Here is a 23,639-nt window from a genome sequence, read left to right on the forward strand (position 1 = left end):
ACCTCACTTTGTTAAGTTGGGGCAAAGTATTTTGATTGTGTTGTGCGGGTTCCCGTTAGCGGAATCCCTGGTGTTGCGGCAGCACTACACTCATTCACCAACAACCTTCACGTGGCCTTTGTCTCCTACTCGGATTTCGATAACCTCGGGGTTCTTATGCGAGGGAAAAACTTCTGCTTTGTACGCATCTCACCTTCCTCTTGGGGTTCCCAACGGAGCGTGTGCTTCACGCGTTATCACACACCAAGCTTGTTGCTCGGTCGCGGTTGAGTGTGTTTTTCTCGGATACGGTGATGAGCATAAGGGCTATCGCTGTTGGGACCCTGTTGGTCGTCGGATGCGCGCTCTCTCGTCGACGTCACGTTTGATGAGACGGCGTCCTTCTATCACTCGCCCCACCTCGGGTACTTACCCGGTGGATGATATCTCTCTTTACTGCACTTTTCGGATGCACCCCCTACGCTCCATTCTCCATCTCCTCCCTGGATTCTGATGCGCCTCCTTGCGGCTTCGGCGCCATCCTCTCCTCAGATCTCGTTCCCCTAGTACTCCCGTTCTCCGGCTTCGGATCCTTCCGATGGTCGTTCCTGTCTTCCTCTTCTTACTGATGGGTTGTCTTACGCCCAATGAGCTCCCTCCTTCACGGCACGGTTCGTCGGCGTCGTGCTCCGGCCCGTTGATTCTCTTGAGTCGGTATGGTCTCTCTGTCTCGTTTACGAGCGGAAACTATCTTATCGGGATGCCGAGTGTCGTCTGGTATGGCAGCTTGCCATGGCTCGAGGAGATCCACTGCGCTTGAGCGCACTAGCACACAGGATCTTGTTTCTCCCCTTACGAGTGTTCGTCCTATCACATGTGAGTGGGTCTATAAGAGGTGAGTCCGCTGCGATGGATCTCTTGGCGACGCTATAAAACGCGTCTTGTGGCTCGTGGCTTTCAGCGGGAGCACGGCGGGTGACTATGATGAGACTTTTGTCCGTGTGCTCATATGACCAGCGTGTGCACGCCTCTTCTTGTTGTTGCTTACGTTCGACGCTGGTCTGTGTCCCAGGCCCGGGCGTTCGAAACCGCTTTTCTTAATGGCGAGTTGAGTGAGGAGGTTTACATGCGACCTCCTCCTTGGGTATTCATTGTTCCCGATGGCGCAGAAGTGGTTTGCTGGTGCTTCGACGTCTCTCTCTATGGTCTGAAACTGGGCCCCTCGTGCCTGGTTTGAGCGTTTCGCCTACGTAATTATTTGCTTCTTTGGTTTTCTCTCCTAGTTGTCATGATCCGGCACTTTTCATTCATACTTCTTCTCGTGGACGCACTCTTCTTCTTCTCTATGTTGATGATATGATCATTCTCGGTGATGATCCTGAGTATATTGCCTTTGTCAAGGCTCGTCTTCGAGATTAGTTTCTTATGAGTGATCTTGGTCCTCTTCGCTATTTTCTTGGCATTGAGGTTTCTTCCACTTCGATGGTTTTTCTATCTCTCGGGAAAAGTATATTCAGGGATCTTCTTGCCGTGCTGCTCGTGGGGATGAGCACACGGTTGATACTCCTATGGAGCTTAATGTTAAGCTTTGTCCTCCGATGGTGATCCTCTTCTGATCCCACTCGTTATCGCCATCTTGTTGGGAGTCTTGTTTAACTGTCCCGTCACTCGTCCTGATATTTCTTATCCTATTCATATTCTGAGTCAGTTTGTCTCAGCTCCTACCACTGTTCACTACAGTCATCTCCTTCGTGTTCTTCGTTATCTTCGTGGCACGATCACTCGTCGCCTTTTCTTTCCTCGTTCCAGCTCTCTCTAGCTCCAGTGCTACTCGGATGATACGTGGGCGAGTGATCCTACAGATCGTTGTTCACTTTACGCTTCTTGTGTGTTTCTTGGTGGTTCGCTTGTTGCTTGGAAGACGAAGAAATAGGTCGCGGTTTCTCGTTCGAGTGTTGAGGCTGAGTTGCGCGCTATGGCTTTGTTGATCGTTGAGGTGACTTGGTTACGATGGTTGCTTGCAGATTTTGGGGTCTGCGTATACGACACTCACTCCACTTTTGTCCCGGCCAGATACGATGTGCTATCGGTATTGCACGTGATCCGGTTAAGCATGAGCTGACCAAGCATATTGGTGTTGATGCTTTTTATACACGTGCTCAGGTGCGGGATGAGGTTGTTGCGGTTCATTATGTGCCTTCGGATTTGCGGTTAGGCGGATTTCTTTACAAAGGCACGGAGACTCGGCGTAGCATGACTTCTTACTCTCCAAAATCAGTGTTGTGGATCCACCATGAGTTTGAGGGGGGTGTTAGATGTATATTTCTGTATATTATAGTTTCCCCATATGTTAGGGGGCTTCCTGCATATTTGCACCTGTACAAGTACTATATATTGTGGCATTTGGTCCCCTGGTAATACAACAAGCATATTGCCCTAACAGAGCAAACCTTCTCAGCTTTGATATATAGTAAATTTATGTGTTTTTGTTAAATGTAAATAATAGCTATCGCTGGAGAGCAAAATAATCCTTAGCTGAAAGCAAAGGTGTTATACAAATGAGTTCTTCTCGGTTGAGATAGATCTGCGAATGACTCCAGTCAAAGGGAAACCTATTAGCAAAGAATCGTGAGTATAAATGAATAAGGCGTGCTTGTGATGCTGGTTGTAGCGATGCAAAACCAACAACATTAGACAAATTCAAGAACTAACAACACCATATATGGCAGGTGGTATTTTCTAAATCAGTAAAATGTAGCATAAAGTACTAGATCTTTTGATTAGCAGATAACATTCTTTTTTGTAGTATAAATAACATACAACGGGGCACATATCCTTTCTTTCCTGATACAGAGCCATTGGGGTTCAAATTTATATGCATCATCTATCAGTTTTAGCATACGACAGAAGCATCCCATCAACAGGAGGACATGTGCAATGGGCGTGAAGCTTGCTTACTTGTCTACTGGCCCTCTGTTGTGGAATTAATACGGCAGCGGCAACGCAGATGCTGTGGAAGTTCATTGCATAACTAGGTAGTGCGTAGAGACTCTAGTGCGTAACTGGACAGAAATTGAAGTCATGTAGATTGGAAGGGAGTACAACAGGGCTTCTGATGAGCTAGGTTCTTGGCCAAATTAAGCAGAAACCGACTTGAAGTGCCTTCTCCCCCAAAAAAAAACGAAAAGAAAAGAAAACCGACATCGCATGACTGCATGAGTAAGCACAGATCATTTTCAAAATACACTGAGACATTGGTCTTCACACGTGTATCTAATATACGATATCTTGTTGCAAACACTGATATTTCTTCACTCATGCTGATAAATCAACTGTACAGAATGATATTTTGTTGTAAACACTGATATTTCTTCACTCATGCTGATAAATTAGAATGCGCATCTTCGCAACACTCATTTATTGGATCGATGTGAGTGTTGCAGAAATGCGTATGTTAGAAGAAATATCAGATAGCAACATTGCATACAAATTAAATAAAAATAGAATGCTAAAGTTTGATGCAGCGATCTGGATTGAAAATTTGCGACTTTAGGTTGGGATTTCTATCACCTGACCAAGCTTAGCGTTGGTAAAGAATAAAAACATGGACACGGGCTACCATATAACTCGGCAGCTAGAATATTGTGACAAAATATAATCAATAAACTCCCATCAGGAGAGGATAAACACAAATCCCAGCATGACACCTAACTCTCAAGTAGTCGGCACATCACAGTCGAATTAATCCTTTTGTATCCGGGAAGCATCAAGCATAAATCCATGAGCTCCCCGTCACATACTTAAGCTCTTATCCTCTCCACCCTACTACGACCTCATCCTCCAGGTTCTTATTCTCTCGCATGTAGCTCTCACGGCAAAGCTTGCCGCTAAAAACCAGCTCAAAAGTTGGGGTATGCTCATGACGCGAGCTGCTTCTTGACCTTCCTGACGTTTTGTCAATGGGAACAGGGCTTAGAAAAGACCATACTTTTCGGCATTTCTGCGCGGATGGATACACCTATTCTTTACCTAATCTGGCCAATCAGGTTTCTCCTTGAGAAACCATGCATGGTGTTGACATGAACTCAACAGGTGATGATGAAGTCATCTTTATTTGGAATTGTTAGGCTGGCGAACGCCGGAAGAACACGTAGGTGATGTGACGTTAGTAATTGGAAGTGCTAGCACGCAACACAAATTAAGTGGCGACATATGGAGCTTTTTTTTTTCAAAACTCAAAAGGATTAATTCCAAATGTTTTCATACCATAGGTTTTATGTTGCATTTGTAAACAAAACAATGCTTGTTAGGGTCCACTACAGCAGTCATATCCTCCTAGAGTGCTAAAGTGTACAAATAAATGAAAGAAGCTTACGCACTGTTTAGGACAAAAAGAAGAAAAAAAAACTCGGCCTGCATTCCTTTCTTGAGATTTTGGCAAAGATGTAAAAAAACACATCTCAGTATATCCTCCAGTTCAGGGACCCCGCAGCTTCCGTTCCATTCGTCTACAGAGATCTAACAATAGCGTCCATTTGCTGTCGCGAGTAGCCTGCCCTGCAGTTACTCCAGGACAACAGAAGATTGGAATCCGAGGTTCAGCGTGGTACTGAAGCTGCAGATGCCTCTTTATGGGGAAAAGGGATCCTATAAAACTTCCCTCTCTCCACCACACTTTCAGACTATTCCTGCCCGTCTTCCATAGTCTTCACTCTTCAGTCCAATCATGGCAGCATGCACTGGCCGAAAGATTCTGACTGGTGATGACTGCCACTTGTAAACAAAGATCATTCTAAACCCACATGGTATTGCTCTGAATATTTCAGTTTATAATCAGTAGCCAATAGCCAAGAACCAAATGTTCAATCAGTATAGCATCAGAAAGTAGCACTGTTTGACACCGGCTCATCATACACTTCTCCATTTCTTTTTTCCATTTCCTTTACACATGTGACAGTCAAAACTTGTTGGCAACATGGGTTGGGGCACATGGATGGAGGGGTACAATTAGAAAGGCTTAATCACAAAAGGACAACAATAATTTACTAATAGGACAGCTATGATGGACAGCTTCATATATCTAATTAGGGACACAAGGAATGGTGGTTTTGGGGGGGAAGAGACCTAAATGGCTGGCTACTATCTCCTCACATTGTGATCTGCTTGCTGTGTATGGTACAAAACATACACTGGTATGGGTTTTCGCTATGGGAGCCCCTCCTGTATGTACAACAACGGGCTCAGGGTTCTTGGCTGTTCACCCGGTGGTGAAGCTCCAGCATCTCCTGGTGGTTGGGGTCCACCGAGAGCGCTGCACGGCAGTCCCGGAGGGCTCCCGAGATGTCGCCGACATGCTCATGGAAGGCCGCGCGCAGGTGGAGCAGGTTGAGGTCCGCCTTGAAGGCGATCGCCTTGGTCAGCTCCGAGATGGCATCTTTCTCCTTGTGGTTGTCCATCAGAACTGAGGACCAAATCAGGCATTAAACAGATGAGCTAATTCAGGAACTACATGAAATATACGGTTGTTACACCTACTGATCAAGTTGGGCATAGAATATCCTAATATGGCAAACAACATTGACTCCTTACCAGCTCATGTTAGGAACTGGTAGTTGGTTAGTTAAAGTAGCACAAACCCAATCTAGGTGTTGGGGGCACAGATGAGCTACACCAATATTACCAAATTGAACTACTGCCACCAGAATTTATATTCAAAGTTCAACCTTCTTTGAAACTGGCGGCGTGTGTCTCCTCTTTGTTAAACCAAAAACTAGACATGCTAGGCAGGAAGAAATGCTTACCAGCAGCACGGTATCTGTAGGGGTAGACTCGCAGGGGGTCAAGTTTGGTGACCATCTGCAGATCAGCTTTAGTTAGATCCCGATCGCAGTACTCAGACCTCTTTTCATATGCTGATGCATTGCTCCTGGCCTTTTCAATTAGCTTGGTCATTTCCTCGAATGCACCAGTTCTGTTGTTCCTAAGGAAATGGACCCTGGCGAGGCCTTGATGAGCTCTTGTGTGCCCAATCTTTAGGGCATTAATGTAGCATTCAGCTGCCAGGTCTAGCTTCCCGCAGTCCACATAAACACTCCCAAGGTTGTTCAAGGCCTATAAGATGTGAAACAACCATATGTGTAAGATGAATGTTTTCTGAACATTTCAGGCCAGATAGTTACAGATTCATCTATATATGAAATTGGATCAAGCTGCGCTAAAAAAAGTTTTCAATTGCATGAGTTGATCGAGTGATGCAACAGTTTTCATGTACCTAATATGACTACAAAAATGACGTATTTCAGTTGAAATTATTGAAAATGGCAGCCCAGTACTCATTCATGTGGTAAAATGACTATTCTCATAATCCCTAGATTGTATGGAATGTTCTAACTTAAACAAGTTAATGAGTTGCCATGTTAGGAACACCAGGACAACCATTTTTTAATGGTATGCACCATTCCCATTACTAAATGCAACAATGAATACGACATCTTAACATCCGAACATAAGTATACACGGGTATAGCAACACCTGATCTAAACCATAAAGAGCCACCTACACATTTGACAACTAAAGAAATGCACATGCATACTAGAAAAGCAATAGCCGTTTTTTTTTTAGTTCCCACTTCATAATTTGCCAATATCCCAAGACAATGTACCTATTTCTGGCATAAGATCTCTTAAGTCTCAACTGGAGAAACGGGACAATAACTCCTTATTATGACAGGCCTAGCTAAGTAAGAACTGAGGAAGAGGTATAGAAAAAAAAATCTTACTTGGCCCTTCCTAAGTCTATCCGAGGGGCAACGTAATGCATCTTCAAGAAGCGATACAACTGTTGCTGAGGTTGATGGCTCAAGACTCGAATCAGCTAAAGCATAAGCTTTCAAGAAGAACGCCTCAAATGATCTTTGTATTGCAATGGATGCTTCCGCTTTCTGCAATCCTTCCTCGCAGTGGCCAGTATCATACAGTATCCAGCCTTCATAAACAAGTCGTTCATGTTGGCTTGATGCATGCTCACGAGCAAGCTGCAAGCTGCGCATTGCAGCCTCAGGACAATTTAATCTGGTCAAAACAACGCAAAATCACATTAATCCTAAGATAATATATTACTTCCAGAAAACTAGATCATAATGTAAGTTATCAGAGGAGGCATGTGCAAGTGCAACCATGCTGAATTAGCATTCCAGATACAACCCCACACTAGTAGGTGCAAGACATGCCAGGGACTCAAACCATGTGATTGTACTCCAATTATTGATCGACTATCAAACTGAATTATGCCAACTATTATCATGCACAACAACATAAAATAATTAAGTTACCTGAGAAGTAGCAAAGATTGCCTGAAGTACAGAACTCCTTTAGCAGCATCTGACTCCAGCATTTGATATATGACCGAGAGTGATCCTATATCATCCACAGAGGACCACCGATCATAGAGCTGCATCCAGCAATCAGCAGTTGTCCATTGTTCTACATTCTCCATCACAAGCATACGCAGCTGCTTTGCAGCAACTCGACCACCAATCATACGATAATCTGGAGCGAGCGTAAGGATTGCCTGGACATCACATAAGGCGGCTCTATAATCCTCAAGAGCAAGGTAGCAACAGAACCTTAGCTCTAAGCATTCCAGAACCAGCTTAAATCCCAGGATCCGGTTAATCTCCATCAGGGCAGCTTCAACACTTTGCCTTTTCATCAAAGAAGCAGCTCGAACCATATAAGGATATGTCAGCGTAGGATCCAACTCAGTAGCCTTGTTGAGATTTTCCAGCTTGCTATCACCATCCAAATATAGTGCTCTCTCTTGATACATCCACCCAAGAGGCCAACGAGATGACATGACAGAGTCAAGCAACTTGAGAGAAAAGTGCCTATTGCTCCTCAGAGAGGCCAATCTAGCCAAGCCAACTACCGAGTAGAGATGACCAGCGGTAAAGGCAGCATTGAACAGGCGCTCAGCTTCAGTGTGATCTTTCCTTAGCAGCCTCATGCAAGCCAGTTGATGCAAAGACAGCTGCTTCTGTCTAGAATCTGATGCTGAGTCCACCAGCTTTTCCAAGAAGCTTATGGTGACATCCGATGTTGCACTGATGCTCATGGAGACTTCACTAAGAAGGCAATATAGAGAGAAAGATGCATTGCCAGCCATGGTGGACCTCTGCTGCTTATTTGCTGAGGAGAATATCCTAACCACTTGCTCATCATTCAAGCACTCTGGAAGTTCATTCAAGAGAACCTGCAAGCATGAGGCCGCAAGAATGGAACAGCCCAGCTCAATAGCACACTCCATGAAGTCTATAGCATCTTGCCTGGAGGAAACAAAAGAAGCAAGCTTTCGCTCGCAAGCATCCTTGAGGCCCTTGCAGCAGAATTTATTGGCGAAATCAAGCATTTCCAGAATAGCTTCAGATGACAAATACGGCAGTCTTCCTGACAGGCTGAATTTACTGATTGCTCGCATACCGACAGGGGATATGCCGTTTCGAGACATGTCAATGACTTCAAGATATGATTCCCGAAAGCCGCCATTAAGCATTGCATAGAGTGGAGTAGACAACGCGGCAAGCTTCCGGCGATCACATGCGATCATGTCATCTCTTATCCGGAGATGAACCACGGAAGAACCCTGGAACTCATCAGACTCGTCGTCATAGCTTATCATCCCATGTGACTCGGCGGAGATCTGCGAGACGAAATCCAGCAGCTTGAACTCCTGGGAGCACTTGCCGCAGGAGCCAAGAAGGTCGGATATCGGCTGCTCTCCTCTCTTCTCGTACTTGAGCCAAGCCCCGAATATGAGCTTCTCGTGTATGGTGCTCGCCTTCTCCCACGCAGCCTGGAGGCTCCTCCGCGACAACTTGGTCTCCCCAAGGCCGCGGAAAACCTGGAACTGGAGCAGGTAGAGACACGACTTGTCATCCGGAGGGCAATACTCGAGCTCCTCGTGAATCTGAGCCAGTATATCGACGTAGTCAGCGGGCTTGAAGTGCGGAAGAACCGCCGGCTCTGGCATTTTCATCAGAGATTCTCTGCAACACAAATACAAGAAAATACATTTAATCAGCTGGCTCTTCACAACAAAAACCAACTTGTAGTAGCATTATATCAACAAAAAGACTGAATTTTCCACACTAAGGCGAGACTGGCTAACCAACTGACTAACTAAGGCAAGAAAAATTCGGTCTTGTTGCAAAGAAATTGGAGATGGTGGGGAGGCAAGAATGCTTACATGGAGGAGGAAGAGGATGAGCTGGAGTGCGCAGTGAACTTGGAGAGCTTCCCTTTGTCGAGCGGCAGCCATGAGTGTGTGGCGGCGTGGAGCTTGGTCTCCTTGCAGGAGGACAACTCGGAGAAGAAGAGCTTCCTCATGGCACATACCACGGCAAATCAGAACCTTGTTGTCCCCTTTTGTCTTCCTTCCGAATCCCAAATCTCTTCACATCCAGGCGCCCAAATCCCCTCCCAGAGAAGCGCCGCAGATCCTCCAAGAAAGCAACCCGCCGCACCAGAAACACGGGGACGCGGCGGCGGCGCCAAGATTCAGACCCTGGAGGGGGGAGCGGCGCGAAATTCCGCGGCTTTCCGAAGGCAATCGAACAGGAGGAGGTCTTGGAGGATCCAGAAACCGAACCCAACCACCGGGGAGGCAGATGTAGAGAGGGGGGGATTATCAAAGGGGGCAAAGGCGCCGCCTTTAATGGCAGGCAGGCAGGAGCGAGCCAACGAAGCGCGCTCCCGTTACAAGAAGCCAAGAAGAAGTAACCACTCCCCCTCGCTCCCAACCACACCGCGAAACCGAATCCAACACCTCCCCTCGCGAGCTCGAGCTGAGGTGAGGTGAGGTGAGGTGAGGTGAGCAGGACGAAGGAACAAATCCCCCGAGATGCGCTCCCCGGAGCGGAGCAGGAACGGAGTCCCAAGATTCAGGGGAGGCGGGGCTGCTCCTCCTTGGCTTGGCAGTGGAATTGCTGGGAATCCTAGGCTTGCCCCCTCCCCGATCTCTCTTTTTGGCGAAGGAGGGAAGAAAAAGAGGGCGTGCTTTCGTTGCTCGAGCCCCCTTTACTCCGGACGCCGGTGTGGGGAGAGAGAAAGCAGATAGAGAGAGAGGCAGCGCAATGGCACACTACTAGCAAAGTGAAGAGGGAGGGGGGAAATTGCAATTGCAATTAGCTATACTGAGTAGTAAACTGGGATTAAATACTCGGATCCACCTGGTGGTGGTGGTGGTGGAGGTGGTAGGGGCCCAGGCCCGCGACGCGACGCCATTGTTTTGAGACGAGAGGGGAGAAAGCGGGCGGATGGTGGTGTGATGTGATGAAAATCGTGCGAGTGATGCGCGCGTGTGGTCCAGCCATAGCCAGTGCCCTCGTGGTGGCCTCTTCCTGCTGGGAAAGAATCGGATGGGAACGGAGCGGGAGAGGCCGTGTGCTCCGCGCGCCGGGTCGCTGTCCCTTGTTGTGGACGACGGCGAGAGACACCCAGGGGCTGCGTGCCGCGCCGCGGTACGCCGGTACGTGCAACGGTGCACACGGTTCTGGGTCGCCTTTAGAATTTGTTTTCTCTTGTGGTGCTCATTTATGGCCAACGTACACGATAACTGATTTGTACGAGTAATTTTGAACTGGGAGAAGAGACGGAGATGCTCCCAACGGTCTAATTTCCATGTCGTGTTGTGGATCCTAAGTGAGTCAATGTAGGTAGGTATTACACGGGTCATTATGATATCCACGTTTTTCACATCTTTGAAAAAACTCAAAACTATCCTTAGGCTGGCCATAGTGCTAGTATCATAGCTAGTATCATGCATATTGGTCCCACAAAAATGGTGATGTAGCAGCTAATTAAGGAGCAGAGAGAGGATTAGAGTAACATAGGTGACATCTGTATCATAAGCACATATCACAAGAAAATTTAATGCCAAACAAATCTTGTACACAAATTTGCATTGAGATTCTAAAAAACAATAAATATAGCATGACTATGATACTATTCTATGATACTACCCACTATAGAGATAGTATCATACACAAATATCATATGCATGATACTACTACATGATACTTACCACTATGACCAGCCTTATACCAATTCTTCTGTGAGTGTAGTGTTTAATTGATTATACTGTAATAAATACTCATGTATCCAATAAGATTTTGTTATAACCAAATATTTATTGGTTGTGGTAACATCTTATATTGTGGGACTAATGGAGTACTATAGTATGTCACCTTCTTTGCATACCCTTTGCATACCCTTTGTTTCTCAAATTAAACAAAAAAAGACATCAACCAAAGTAGTTTATTTTCCAGCATGTGAATAACATAGGTAATGATTCTCACTGAACAACTGACCTAGCGATGAGATACTTTGGTCGAGTTCTCGCTCCATGTCCTCCTCTTTCTCCTGGCGTGCTCTCTCACGTACGCACGCGCACAAACAGACACCTTGCCCTCTATGTCTAACTCTCGTGTTTGCTAGCTCATCTCATTTTCGAGAGACTATTATATATTCGTTCTCGTCTCTTGTCCCAATACCACACCCCTCTCCTCATGTTCCACTCTTCCACTTATATCCTTTTAGGGACCGAGCTCCTGTCATGGATGGGTGAGCTTACGGTAGAGATTGATTTCGTGTCACCAGCCTCGTAGAGACAAACGGATTGCAGCCTTAGGGATGGATCTAGGATCACCCAATCCAGCTCTAGCGAACCCGATATGGCAAGGTCCATGTTCAAAAAATGAAGGTTGGTGATTCTTCAATTTCAAATAATGCATACTTCTGTTCGCCATGTACATTAATGTTTTTTGTTTGTTGCAAACGCCCCAGGTGATAGGCTACGATGAGTCTAGGTGTATGTTGCAAATATTGGTGTTCCATGTGTTTTTGCGAGGATGCAAATGTTGACTTCTATGATGTATCGATGTTTTTTCGTTGTTGCAAGCCTTGGTTTCCATGCTACATATGTGAGATGATTTTCTCTATGATTCTTGCTTAGACCAACCAAGATTTGTTGGAGATAGACACACACGCAGCAAAATAAAATTATGCATGTGTGTTTTTGAAATGTAGTGACTTTTGTACGGTTTTTACATATTGTGAGAAGAAATACCACAATGATATTGCAAACGTACACAGAAAGTGTTCTGAATAAACAGTTTTCTATCACAATGATTGGATAGCTAGTATCTCACATTTAAGTGAGATCGTACAGCTGGGAGGCAGCCTATCGGTGTGTCTCTATCTTCCCATTGACGCCTAGTACTACCCATATATATGGTTGGTATACGCATAAATATCTTCCTAGTTTTTTTTATTTCAAATGATAACATTGTTAAAAGTTATAATTATTTGTGTACCGGCAACCTCATTTGTGAGCTATGAAGTTTCCATATGAGCTTCTCGTTGTATTTTCCTTTTTTCCAATGGATGAAGGTAAATTCATTTTCTTATACAACCTAAACTACATAAGACTCCAAAGATCAAGAATATATATGCGCACTGGTTCGGTGTGGGCATGGTTGGTAGCCCGTATGGACTCGGGAGAGACCCCGGGGTGGGATTGGGCCGATTGGATGCATGCCCGCCTTTCTTGTTGTGGCTCGCGCAGCCTCAAAGCACCTCAGGGCCAGGCCTCGCGAGAACGTCTGAATCGGCCGTTTCCACGGAGCCACCCTCGCCGCGTACCATCTGCTGCAAACGGCGAAGATGGCGTGAGCTCTAGTGGCACGTAGAAAATGCGACGGGGGAGTTTTGGTCACCGCTCGGCTAAAACCGCCCCCTATTTAGCTCCGCCCTCACCGTCGACTTCCAAATCCACCCCTCCCCCCCTCCACACACACATTTGAGGTCTTCCCACTTTCGAGATCTATGACGATGGCGGTAGCTTCTTCGCCGGCTTTGACCACGAGCTCAACGGTGTGCCTTCTCCATCTTCCACGAGTTTTTCCTGCTGAATTCTCTTCCAGCGTATGTAAGAAGGCTCTAACCCTTGATGTGATAATTAAATCTGTAAGAATGTTAGATGTGCGTATATATATGTTGATTGACTGGTTTATGTTAGATGCAACCCTTTTAATGATTACGATAAGGTTGGGAATGATCCGCTGATTTAGCTTATACAACCTTTTTTCATGCTTACTATAGGACGTATACGTGATGGTCAATGTAGCGTTTCAGTTCCATGGTTAAGATGTTAAATCTTTTGTATGTTATCATGCCTTCTTCTCCATCAAGCACGACGACTGTGATCTTGCCTTATTTTCCATCAAGCACAGCGGCGGTGGTCCTGCCTTCTTCTCCGTCGAGCACACCGACCTATACGCTAAATCCTACTCCATTAGATGTAAGAACATCTTTGCCTTGATTTTTTTTTATTGATATATATACAGGTATGACATCTTTGGTAGAGATAGATTTTATAACATGTGCGCCCGATTGTTATGCTTACCAATGCTCTTGTGTAGGTCATCATGCATTCTCTTGATCTGGTGGACAAGCCTTATTTGTCATGGATGCAAGTATGCAACCTAGCAACGCAAAGACTGATCCAACTACGTATCTAATACGTTGCAAAAAGCGTATCTATAATTTTTGCTGCTCCATGCTTGTTTTACACCAATTTCTATATGTTTTGTTTACACGTCGTGGTACTTTTACGTATTTTCTGGAACTAACATATTAACAAGATGCCATAGTGCCAGTTCCTGTTTTATGTTGTTTTTGTATTTCACAAAAGTTGTACAGAAAATATTCTCGGAATTGAACGAAACGAAAGCCGAAATTCCTATTTTACTGTAACGAAGACGGAGTCTAGAGTAGAGACGAAACCGAGCCAGGAGGTGGCCACACCACCCCTAGGCGCGGCTCAGCCCCTGGCCGCGCCTAGGTATGGTGTGGGCCCCTCGGGCGTCCACCGACCTCGCCCTTCCGCCTATAAATACATCTGATCGAGAAAAACTTAAAGACCCGAGCCTCCATCCACGAAAAGTTCCGTCACGGCCGCCATCGTCGATCCTAACTCGGGAGGGTTCTGAAGCTCTTCCCGGCACCTTGCCGGAGATGGAGATCATCACCGGAAGCCTCTACATCGCCAAGCCCGCCTCTGAAGTGATGTGTGACTAGTTCATCTCTGGACTACGGGTCCATAGCAGTAGCTAGATGGTTGTCTTCTCCAAGGTTCAAGAAAGCGTTAAACGTAATTGGTGTGGTGGCCTTCTGCTTAGCGCTTCAGCGTGCATAAGCGGTGCTTTTTTCCTCCTTTTCCGTTTTTTCTCTGCTTAAGCGCTTATGCAATCGATGCGGAAGGCCTCCGCAATGCGCTTCAGCGCGCATAAGCGACACTTTATTATGCTTTCCTGAACCTTGGTCTTCTCCTCCTTATGTTTCATGTTTAGATCTTGTGAGCTGTCTAACATGATCAAGATCATCTTTATGTAATGCTACATGTTGTGTTTGCTGGGATCCAATGAATATTGGATACTATGGTTGAGATTGATTATATACTTGTCTTATGTTATTTGTGATCTTGCATGCTCTATGTTGCTAGTAGATGCTCTGGTCAAGTATGTGCTTGTGACTCCAAGAGGGAGTATTTATGCTCGATAGTGGGTTCATACCTCTAGTAATCTGGGAGAGTGAGAATAACTTCTAAGGTTGTATCCAAGGATAATTCTATTGTTTACTTTACACACTTTACTTAATGCAATAATTTGTTGCTTGCAAATTAATACTGATAGGGGAACGGATGTTAACCGGAAGGTGGATTATTAGTTATAGACGTAGTTGGATTACGGTCTATGTATCTTGTTGTAATACCCAAGTGAATCTCATAGTAATCATCTTGTCATGTATGGTATTTATTGTGTCAATTGCCCAGCTGTAATTTATTCACCCAGCATGTTATTTATCTTTATGGAGAGGCACCTCTAGTGAACTGTGGACCCCGGTCCTTTCTTTTACACTGCAAATATATGTTCTTTTTTATTGCCAACACCTTGATACGTCCAATTTGCATCACTATTTTGTATTATAACCTACTGTTATTTATTGATATATTTCATATTTATACATGATACTTATGTTATTTTATCTATTTTTGCATGTTTGATGATTTTCACGGGATTTGCTGTCGGAATTGGAATTCTGCAGGAAAAGTGGTCATCATGGTACCATACTTCGGAAGATCAGAAAATTCCAGAAACTTTCACGAAGATCTTATTTTCCCGGATGACGGAGATAACCAGAAGGAGGACCTGAGGGGGGCCACCATTGGGCAATACAATGCCCAGGCGCGGGCCCTACCCTGGCCGCGCCTGGGAAATGTATGGTCGCCCTGGCCCACATCTGACGCTGCCCTTTCGCGTATATCATCCCCACGAAAACCTAAGACCATGGAGCAGCTCGCAGAAATATTCCGCCGCCGCTACGAGGCGGAAAACACCAGAGAGAGAAAAGCTCTCCGGCAGATAGGAATCTGCCGGGGGAAATTCCCTACCGGAGGGCGAAATCGTCGCCATCGCCACCGCCATCGAGCTGGACTTCATCGTGATCATCATCCTCATCATCTCCACCATCATCACCATCATCACCGCCGTCTCTACCTCGTCCCGTTGTAACTATTTGGGTTGTACCTCGCATATGTTGAAGGGGAAACTCTCCCGGTATTGATTACTTGTTGTATTTGATGCTATTGAGTGAAACCATCAGATTAAGGTTTATGTCCAGATTGTTATTCATCATTATATACCCACTGGTCATGTTCCATATGTTGCTCCGTGAGTAGTTCGTTTAGTTCTTGAGGACATGGGAGAAGTCTTGTGTTAGTAGTGGAGCTATGTGAGTAATATGTATTGCTATGATATTTAAGTTGTGGTGTTATTCTTCTAGTGGTATCATGTGAACATCGACTACATGATACTTCGCCTTTATGGACCTAGGGGAATGCATCGTGTATTTGACTACTAATTGCGGGGTTGGCGGAGCGACAGAAACCTGAACCCCCGTTAGGAAACCATTGCATGAGGGACCGTAGGATCTCAGAGTTAAAGGCTTTGGTTAGATTTTTATCTTAATTACCTTATTGTAGTTGCGGATGCTTGCAAGGGGTTTAATCACAAGTATGCATTATCCTAGTAAGGATAGTGCATTAGCATAGGTTCACCCACACAACACTTACCATACCAATAGAGATTATTCACGGATGCGATGCGAAACCACTTGACATAAAACCTCCCGTGTGTCCTCAGGAACGTTTGGTCGATAAGTAGAACTACCGGCTTATCCTTTGTGCTAAAAAGGATTGGGCCACTTGCTGCAATTATTATTGCCGCCTTTATTTACTCGCATTTTATTTATTTGCAATATCAAATACCCCTGAAAACCCGTTTGCTAGTGTTTACAGAGAATCCTTCATTGAAACTGCTCATCAACACCTTATGCTTCTTGTTGGGTTCGACACTCTTATTTATCGAAAGTACTACGATACACCCCCTATACTTGTGGGTCATCAAGACTATTTTCTGGCGCCGTTGCCGGGAGTGAAGCGCTGTTGAAGAGCGGAATCGGTAAAGGTAATTTTACTGTGAGTGTTGTTTTTCTGCTTGCTGATTTATTTCAGTGATGGAGTCTTCTTCTTTGGACTCCTTATTTGGGTTTGTTCCTACCGTTGCTATGGTTGTGGACAAATCGCCGCAAGCTCAAGTTGATCTTTTTAAAATACCTATGAAAATTATGGAACGTGTTATGAATAACTGCTATTCAGGAGATGGAACAGTCCATCCGGGCGATCATTTGCTTTTATACATGAATTATGCGAGTTGTTCAAGTGTGCAGGTATTACTATGGACAAAGTGAAGAGGAAATTATTCTCATTATCGCTTTGTGGAAGAGTTGCGGAGTGGTATAAGCTGCTGCGGAATGGCCGATCTATTGGATCGGAGGAAATTGTCCCTCTCGTTTACTCCAAGTGAGATACATAAAGATCGGAATCAAATATATAATTTCTAGCCTCAAGATGGAGAAAGTATTGCCCAAGCATGGGGGAGATTGAAGTCACTAATGCTCAAATGCTCCATTCATGAGCTCCCAAGTAAAATTATTACTAATAACTTCTATGCGAGGCTTTCTCTACATGATAAAGATTTATTGGATGCTTCTTGTTCTGGATCATTTATCAAGATGAAGGAAGAAGCTAAATGGGATCTTCTCATTCGTATTCAAGAAAATATGCGAAGGATGGGAAAATGATAAAGGAAGCAAGTCAGGTATTAATTATGATTATGAATGCATTATAACTCTTATGAAAACTGATTAATTCCATGATGTTACTGCTGTTTATGGAGTTGATTCCCAAACTGTTGCAAATCTATATAAGGTGTTTTCTTCTTATTATGATATTCCAGAAGGGGAATGGAGTAATTATCATGCGCCTTATAAAGACATTGTTACCAGTGCTCCTTCTAATGTTGTCGAGGTCAGTACCACTGATGGCGTTCTATCTGAACCTTGTGTTGAAAAGATGCCTTTCCCTGCTAAGGTAAAGGAGCATTCTATTTTGTCTACTGTGGTTAGTAAAAATAAAAAGAAAGTTTCAGAACCCGATGAGCGAATTAATGTTGAACCTGCAGTAGCAATAGTAAAAGAACTTGTTACTAAAAATGTAGAAGATAAACATATTGTTTTTTGTGAAGATGCTTCTAATATTGTGTCGCATCTTAATAAGCCTCGAAAGGCTAGTGTTCCTATGCTTTCTGTCAAAATAGGTGATCATTGCTATTATGGATTATGTGATATTGGAGCGAGCTCCAGTGCTATCCCTTATGATCTTTACAAGGAGATTAGGCATGAAATTGTACTGTGTGAACTGGAAGATATTGATGTGGCTATTCAGCTCGCCAACAGGGAAATTGTTTATCCAATTGGTATTGTGAGAGATGTGGAAGTCTTATGTGGTAAGGTTAAATATCCCGCTGATTTTCTTGTGCTTGGGAAGGCTTCTAGTAAGTATTGCCCTATTATATTTGGTAGACCTTTCTTGAACACTTGCGGTGCTATTATAGACTGTAGGAAAGAGAAAACTCATACTAAATTTGATGGAGAGTCTTATGATTTTAAATTTTCCAAGTTTACTAAAGTTCCTTTGGAAGTCGATTTACCTAATGAAGATTTTAAAGTTGAACAACTTGCTTCTATTGCTCTTGCTCCTAACAATGCCTTGCAGCAATATATGGAGGAGCACGTGAGTGATGTTTTTATGTAAGAAAGAAATGAGATCGATGATATATTTCTTCATCAACCGGAGATACTTAAACACGATCTACCTGTGGAGGATTTGGGTACCACTATGCCTCCTAAAGAGGATCCAGTTTTTGATTTAAAGCCTTTACCTGAGGATCTTAAATATGCTTATATAGATGATAAGAAAATATATCCTATTATTATTAGCTCTAAGCTTTCAGGATATGAAGTAGAAAAATTATTGAAAGTATTAAGGAAGTATCGTGCAGCTATCGGATATACTCTTGATGACTTGGAGGGAATTTCTCCAACTATATGTCAGCATGCTATTAATTTGGAGCCCGATGCAAAGCCAGCAGTGGAACATCAATGTCGTTTAATTCCTAAGATGAAGGAAGTGGTAAGAAATGAGGTATTAAACTCCTTGAAGCTGGCATCATTTATCCTATTGCTGATAGTAGATGGGTTAGTCCTGTGCATTGTGGTCCTAAGAAAGGAGGAGTTACTATTGTTCTGAATGATAACGATGAGCTTATTCCTCAGCGAATTATTGTTGGTTATAGAATGTGCATTGATTTTAGAAAAAATCAACAAAGTTACTAAGAAGGATCATTATCCTTTGCCTTTTATTGATCAAATGCTAGAAAGGTTGTCTAAAAAGACTCACTTTGTTTTCTCGATGGTTATTCTGGGTTTTCTCAAATTGCGGTTAAAGCATAAGATCAGGAGAGAACCACTTTTACTTGTCCTTACGGAACTTATGCTTATAGACGTATGCCTTTTGGTTTGTGCAATGCTCCTGCTACATTTCAAAGATGCGTGTCTGCTATTTTCATGGTTTTTGTGAAGAAATTGTGGAGGTATTCATGGACGATTTCTCCTTCTATGGAACCTCCTTTGATAATTGTTTGCACAATCTTGATAAAGTTTTGCAGAGATATGAAGAAACTAATCTTGTTCTTAATTGGGAGAATTGCCACTTTATGGTTAATGAAGGAATTGTTCTTGGGCATAAAATTTCTGAAAGAGGTATTCAAGTTGATCGAGCCAAAGCAGAGGCAATTAAGAAGATGCCCTATCCCAGGAATGTTAAAGGTATTCGTAGTATTCTTGGTCATGCTAGTTTTTATAGAAGATTTATTAAAGATTTCTCTAAAATTTCAAAGCCTCTTACTAATCTTCTGCAAAAGGATGTCCCTTTAGTTTTCGATGATGATTGTGAGGAAGCCTTTGAAACTTTAAAAAAAGCTTTGTCAACTGCTCCTATTGTTCAACCACCTGATTGGAATTTACCTTTTGAAACTATGTGTGATGCTAGTGATTTTGCAGTAGGTGTTGTTCTTGGACAGCGTGTAGATAAGAAGTTGAATGTTATTCATTATGCTAGTAAAACTCTTGATGCAGCGCAAAAGAATTATGCTACTACCGAGAAAGAGTTTTTAGCTGTTGTTTTTGCTTGTGATAAATTTAGGCCTTATATTGTTGATTCTAAAGTTACTATTCATACGGATTACATGGCTATCAAGTACCGTATGGGAAAGAAAGACGCGAAGTCGAGACTTATTAGATGGGTGTTGCTTTTACAAGAGTTTGATTTGCATATTGTTGATAGAAAAGGTGTTGATAATTTGTCTAGGTTGGAAAATATTTCTGATGATCCTATTCCTGTTAATGATAGTTTTCCAAATGAACAGTTTCTTTGCAATAAAGGTAGTTTCACAAAGCCCTTGGTATGCTTATTATGCTAACTTTATTGTTTCGAAGTATTTGCCTCCTACATTTTCAGCTCAGCAGAGAAGGAAATTCTTTTATAACTTGAGGCATTATTTTTGGGATGACCCGCATTCATATAAAGAAGGAGTTGATGGCATTATGAGAAGGTGTGTTCCGGAATTTGAACAACAAGAGATATTGAAGAAATGCCATAGTAGTGCTTATGGAGGGCATCACGCTGGAGATAGGACCGTGCAAAAGGTTCTACAATCAGGTTTTTATTGGCCTACTCTTTTTAAAGATGCAAGGAAATTTATTTTATATTGTGATGAATGTCAAAGAGTTGGTAATATTTCTCGATGCAATGAAATGCCTATGAATTATTCGCTTGTTATTGAACCATTTCATTGTTGGGGGTTTGACTTTATGGGTCATTTTCCCCCGTCAAAAGGTTACACTCATATTCTAGTTGTTGTTGATTATGTTACTAAATGGGCAGAAGCCATACCGGCAAGTAGCGCCAACGGTGAGACTTTGTTAAAAATGCTTAAAGATATTATTTTTCCTAGATTCGGAGTGCTGATGTCCACGGGTGCTTCTATTCTTGTAGACAGTGTTGGGCCTCCAAGAGCAGAGGTTTGTAGAACAGCAGCAAGTTTCCCTTAAGTGGATCACCCAAGGTTTATCGAACTCAGGGAGGAAGAGGTCAAAGATATCCCTCTCAAGCAACCCTGCAATCACGATACAAGAAGTCTCTTGTGTCCCCAACACACCTAATACACTTGTCAGATGTATAGGTGCACTAGTTCGGCGAAGAGATAGTGAAATACAAGTAGTATGGATGTATATGAGTGGTAATAACAATCTGAATAAAATATGGCAGCGAGTAAACATGCAACAGAACAGTAAACAAACGGAGATTCGATGTTTGGAAACAAGGCCTAGGGATCATACTTTCACTAGTGGACACTCTCAACATTGATCACTGCTACGTCTCAAACGTATCTATAATTTCTTATGTTCCATGCTACTTTTATGATGATACTCACATGTTTTATACACATTATATGTCATTATTATGCATTTTCCGGAACTAACCTATTGACGAGATGCCGAAGGGCCGATTCTTTGTTTTCTGCTGTTTTTGGTTTCGAAATCCTAGTAAGGAAATATTCTCGGAATCGGACGAAGTCAACGCCCGAGCATCTTAGAAATCCACGAAGCTTCCGGAACACCCGAGAGCCACCGGAGGGGAGCCACGGGGGCCCACACATGGGGCCGGCGCGGCCAAGGAGCCGGGCGCGCCGCCCTGCGTGTGGTGGCCCCGTCGGCCTTCCGACTCCGCCTCTTCGCCTATTTAAAGCTCCCCGACCTAAATCTTCGATACGAAAAAGCCACGGTACGAGAAACCTTCCGGAGCCGCCGCCATCGCGAAGCCAAGATGCGGGGGACAGAAGTCCACTGTTCCGGCACGCCGCCGGGACGGGGAGAGTGCCCCGGAAGGCATCTCCATCGACACCACCGCCATCTTCATCAACGTTGCTGTCTCCCATGAGGAGGGAGTAGTTCTCCATCGAGGCTAAGGGCTGTACCGGTAGCTATGTGGTTAATCTCTCTTCCATGTACTTCAATACAATGATCTCATGAGTTGCCTTACATGATTGAGATTCATATGAGTTTTGTATCACTATTCATCTATGTGTTACTCTAGTGATGTTATTAAAGTAGTCTATTCCTCCTCCATGGTGTAATGGTGACAGTGTGTGCATCATGTAGTACTTGGCGTAGGTTATGATTGTGATCTCTTGTAGATTATGAAGTTAACTATTACTATGATAGTATTGATGTGATTTATTCCCCCTTTCATAGTACCGTCGGTGACGATTTGCATGCTATGTTAGTACTCGATGTAATTGCGTTGGTCTATCATGCACTCTAAGGTTATTTAAATATGAACATCGAATGTTGTGGAGCTTGTTAACTCCGGCATTGAGATGCTCTTGTAGCCCTACACAATTAGTGGTGTTCATCATCCAACAAGAGAGTGTAGAGTGGTTTTATTATGTGATCAATGTTGAGAGTGTCCACTAGTGAAAGTATGATCCCTAGGCCTTGCTTCTAAGCATCGAAACTCCGTTTATTTACTGTTCTGTTGCATGTTTACTCGCTGCCATATTTTATTCAGATTGCTATTACCACTCATATTCATACATACTACTTGTATTTCACTATCTCTTCGTCGAACTAGTGCACCTATACATCTGACAAGTGTATTAGGTGTGTTGGGGACACAAGAGACTTCTTGTATCGTGATTGCAGGGTTGCTTGAGAGGGATATCTTTGACCTCTTCCTCCGTGAGTTCGATAAACCTTGGGTGATCCACTTAAGGGAAAATTGCTGTCTTCGTTCTACAAACCTCTCGCTCTTGGAGGCCCAACACTGTCTACAAGAATAGAAGCACCCGTAGACATCAAGCACTTTTCTGGCGCCGTTGCCGGGGAGGAAAGGTAAAAGGCACTCATACTCCGGTCCTAGGTAACTAAGTACTTTTCTGTTGCCGTTGTGTGAGTGCTCGAAGTTATTTCCTTTAGATCCTGCAATTGCATCTTTTTGTTTCTTGTTTACACTAGTTAGGCATAATGGACAACAATGAGCTTTTTGTTCTATTTTCTGAGTTAAGACATGGACTGTTTGATGCGAAAATTAAAAAACCTATGGAACCTTATTTGCATGCTGGTAGTAATATTAGTATGAACGCTTTGAACACCATTGTTGATAATGATATAGAAAGTTCTAAGCTTGGGCAGGGCCGGCTCTGGCCCAGGGCAAGAGGTGCGACGGCCCGGGGCCCAGTGAAACAAGGGGCCCATATCTGGTTGTTCATACGTATATAAACAGAGTAGAAAAAAACCCATCGTACGGTACACGAACAGCCATGTACGCATAGAGAGTCCCAAGTCGATCGAAGCACGCACCGGCCTGGCGGCTCGTCTCTCGATCAAGCACATGACGGTTCGTTCTCTCTAGATCAAATCACGCACGGCCCCGGCCTTGACGCCCTATCACCTCGCCTTACTCGGATGACCGGATCCGATGACGGCATCACGCACTCGTGACTCGCCGAGTCGGAGATGGATGCACGGAGCAACCGCCTGCTATGGCTAGGCAGGAATTGGAAGACAGATCAACAAATGACAGGTTAGTTTCGGATCAAAAATTCTATTAGATCTGGCCGGCTCTACTTTTTTGTGGTCAATCGAGTAATCGATTTGTCTTTTTCCGTTTTTCTACAACACTTGCGGACTTGTAGCTGCTTTGGTTTACTAGCTATTATCGATAGTTCACTCAGTTCATCCGCGGAGATCATAATCATTCTTTGAGTTTTGCTAATCTGCCGCAACGAGTAGGTGTCCTCTCTCCTTTTCTTGCTGATTAATCACTTTGTGCCAAAAAATATGCAGGAGAGTCTCATTTAAAATGATTACCACAGACTTAATCGCTTGGACGTTTGTTAGCATGGTCTCTCTTTTTACGTGCTTGTAGATTGTAGTATGATACATGGTTAAGAATAGAGAAAAAATAGATTAGATATTCATTTGTCAATGTTTAAGGCCTCACAATAAGTTAATCTATTCATGCATGATTTTTTTTTGGATTTTTTGGGCCCATTGATGAAGTTTGCCCTGGGGCCTCTCGAA

At 43.7% G+C, this 23,639-nt stretch overlaps 1 protein-coding gene across 1 annotated transcript; it reads right to left on the minus strand.

Annotated features, from left to right (window-relative positions):
- Positions 1–4,872: 4,872 nt before the first annotated feature.
- On the minus strand, positions 4,873–10,260 carry LOC124702917 (ETO1-like protein 1). Its single transcript, XM_047235100.1, has 5 exons — positions 9,223–10,260; positions 7,310–9,022; positions 6,758–7,049; positions 5,781–6,090; positions 4,873–5,440 (listed from the first exon to the last, which is right to left on the minus strand). Exons 1-5 carry the CDS (start codon positions 9,360–9,362, stop codon positions 5,220–5,222), a joined length of 2,676 nt encoding a protein of 891 aa, XP_047091056.1. The 5' UTR covers positions 9,363–10,260; the 3' UTR covers positions 4,873–5,219.
- Between the last annotated feature and the right edge of the window lie 13,379 nt (positions 10,261–23,639).

Source organism: Lolium rigidum, chromosome 3 (assembly GCF_022539505.1).
Source record: "Lolium rigidum isolate FL_2022 chromosome 3, APGP_CSIRO_Lrig_0.1, whole genome shotgun sequence".
Classification (NCBI taxonomy): Eukaryota; Viridiplantae; Streptophyta; class Magnoliopsida; order Poales; family Poaceae; genus Lolium; species Lolium rigidum.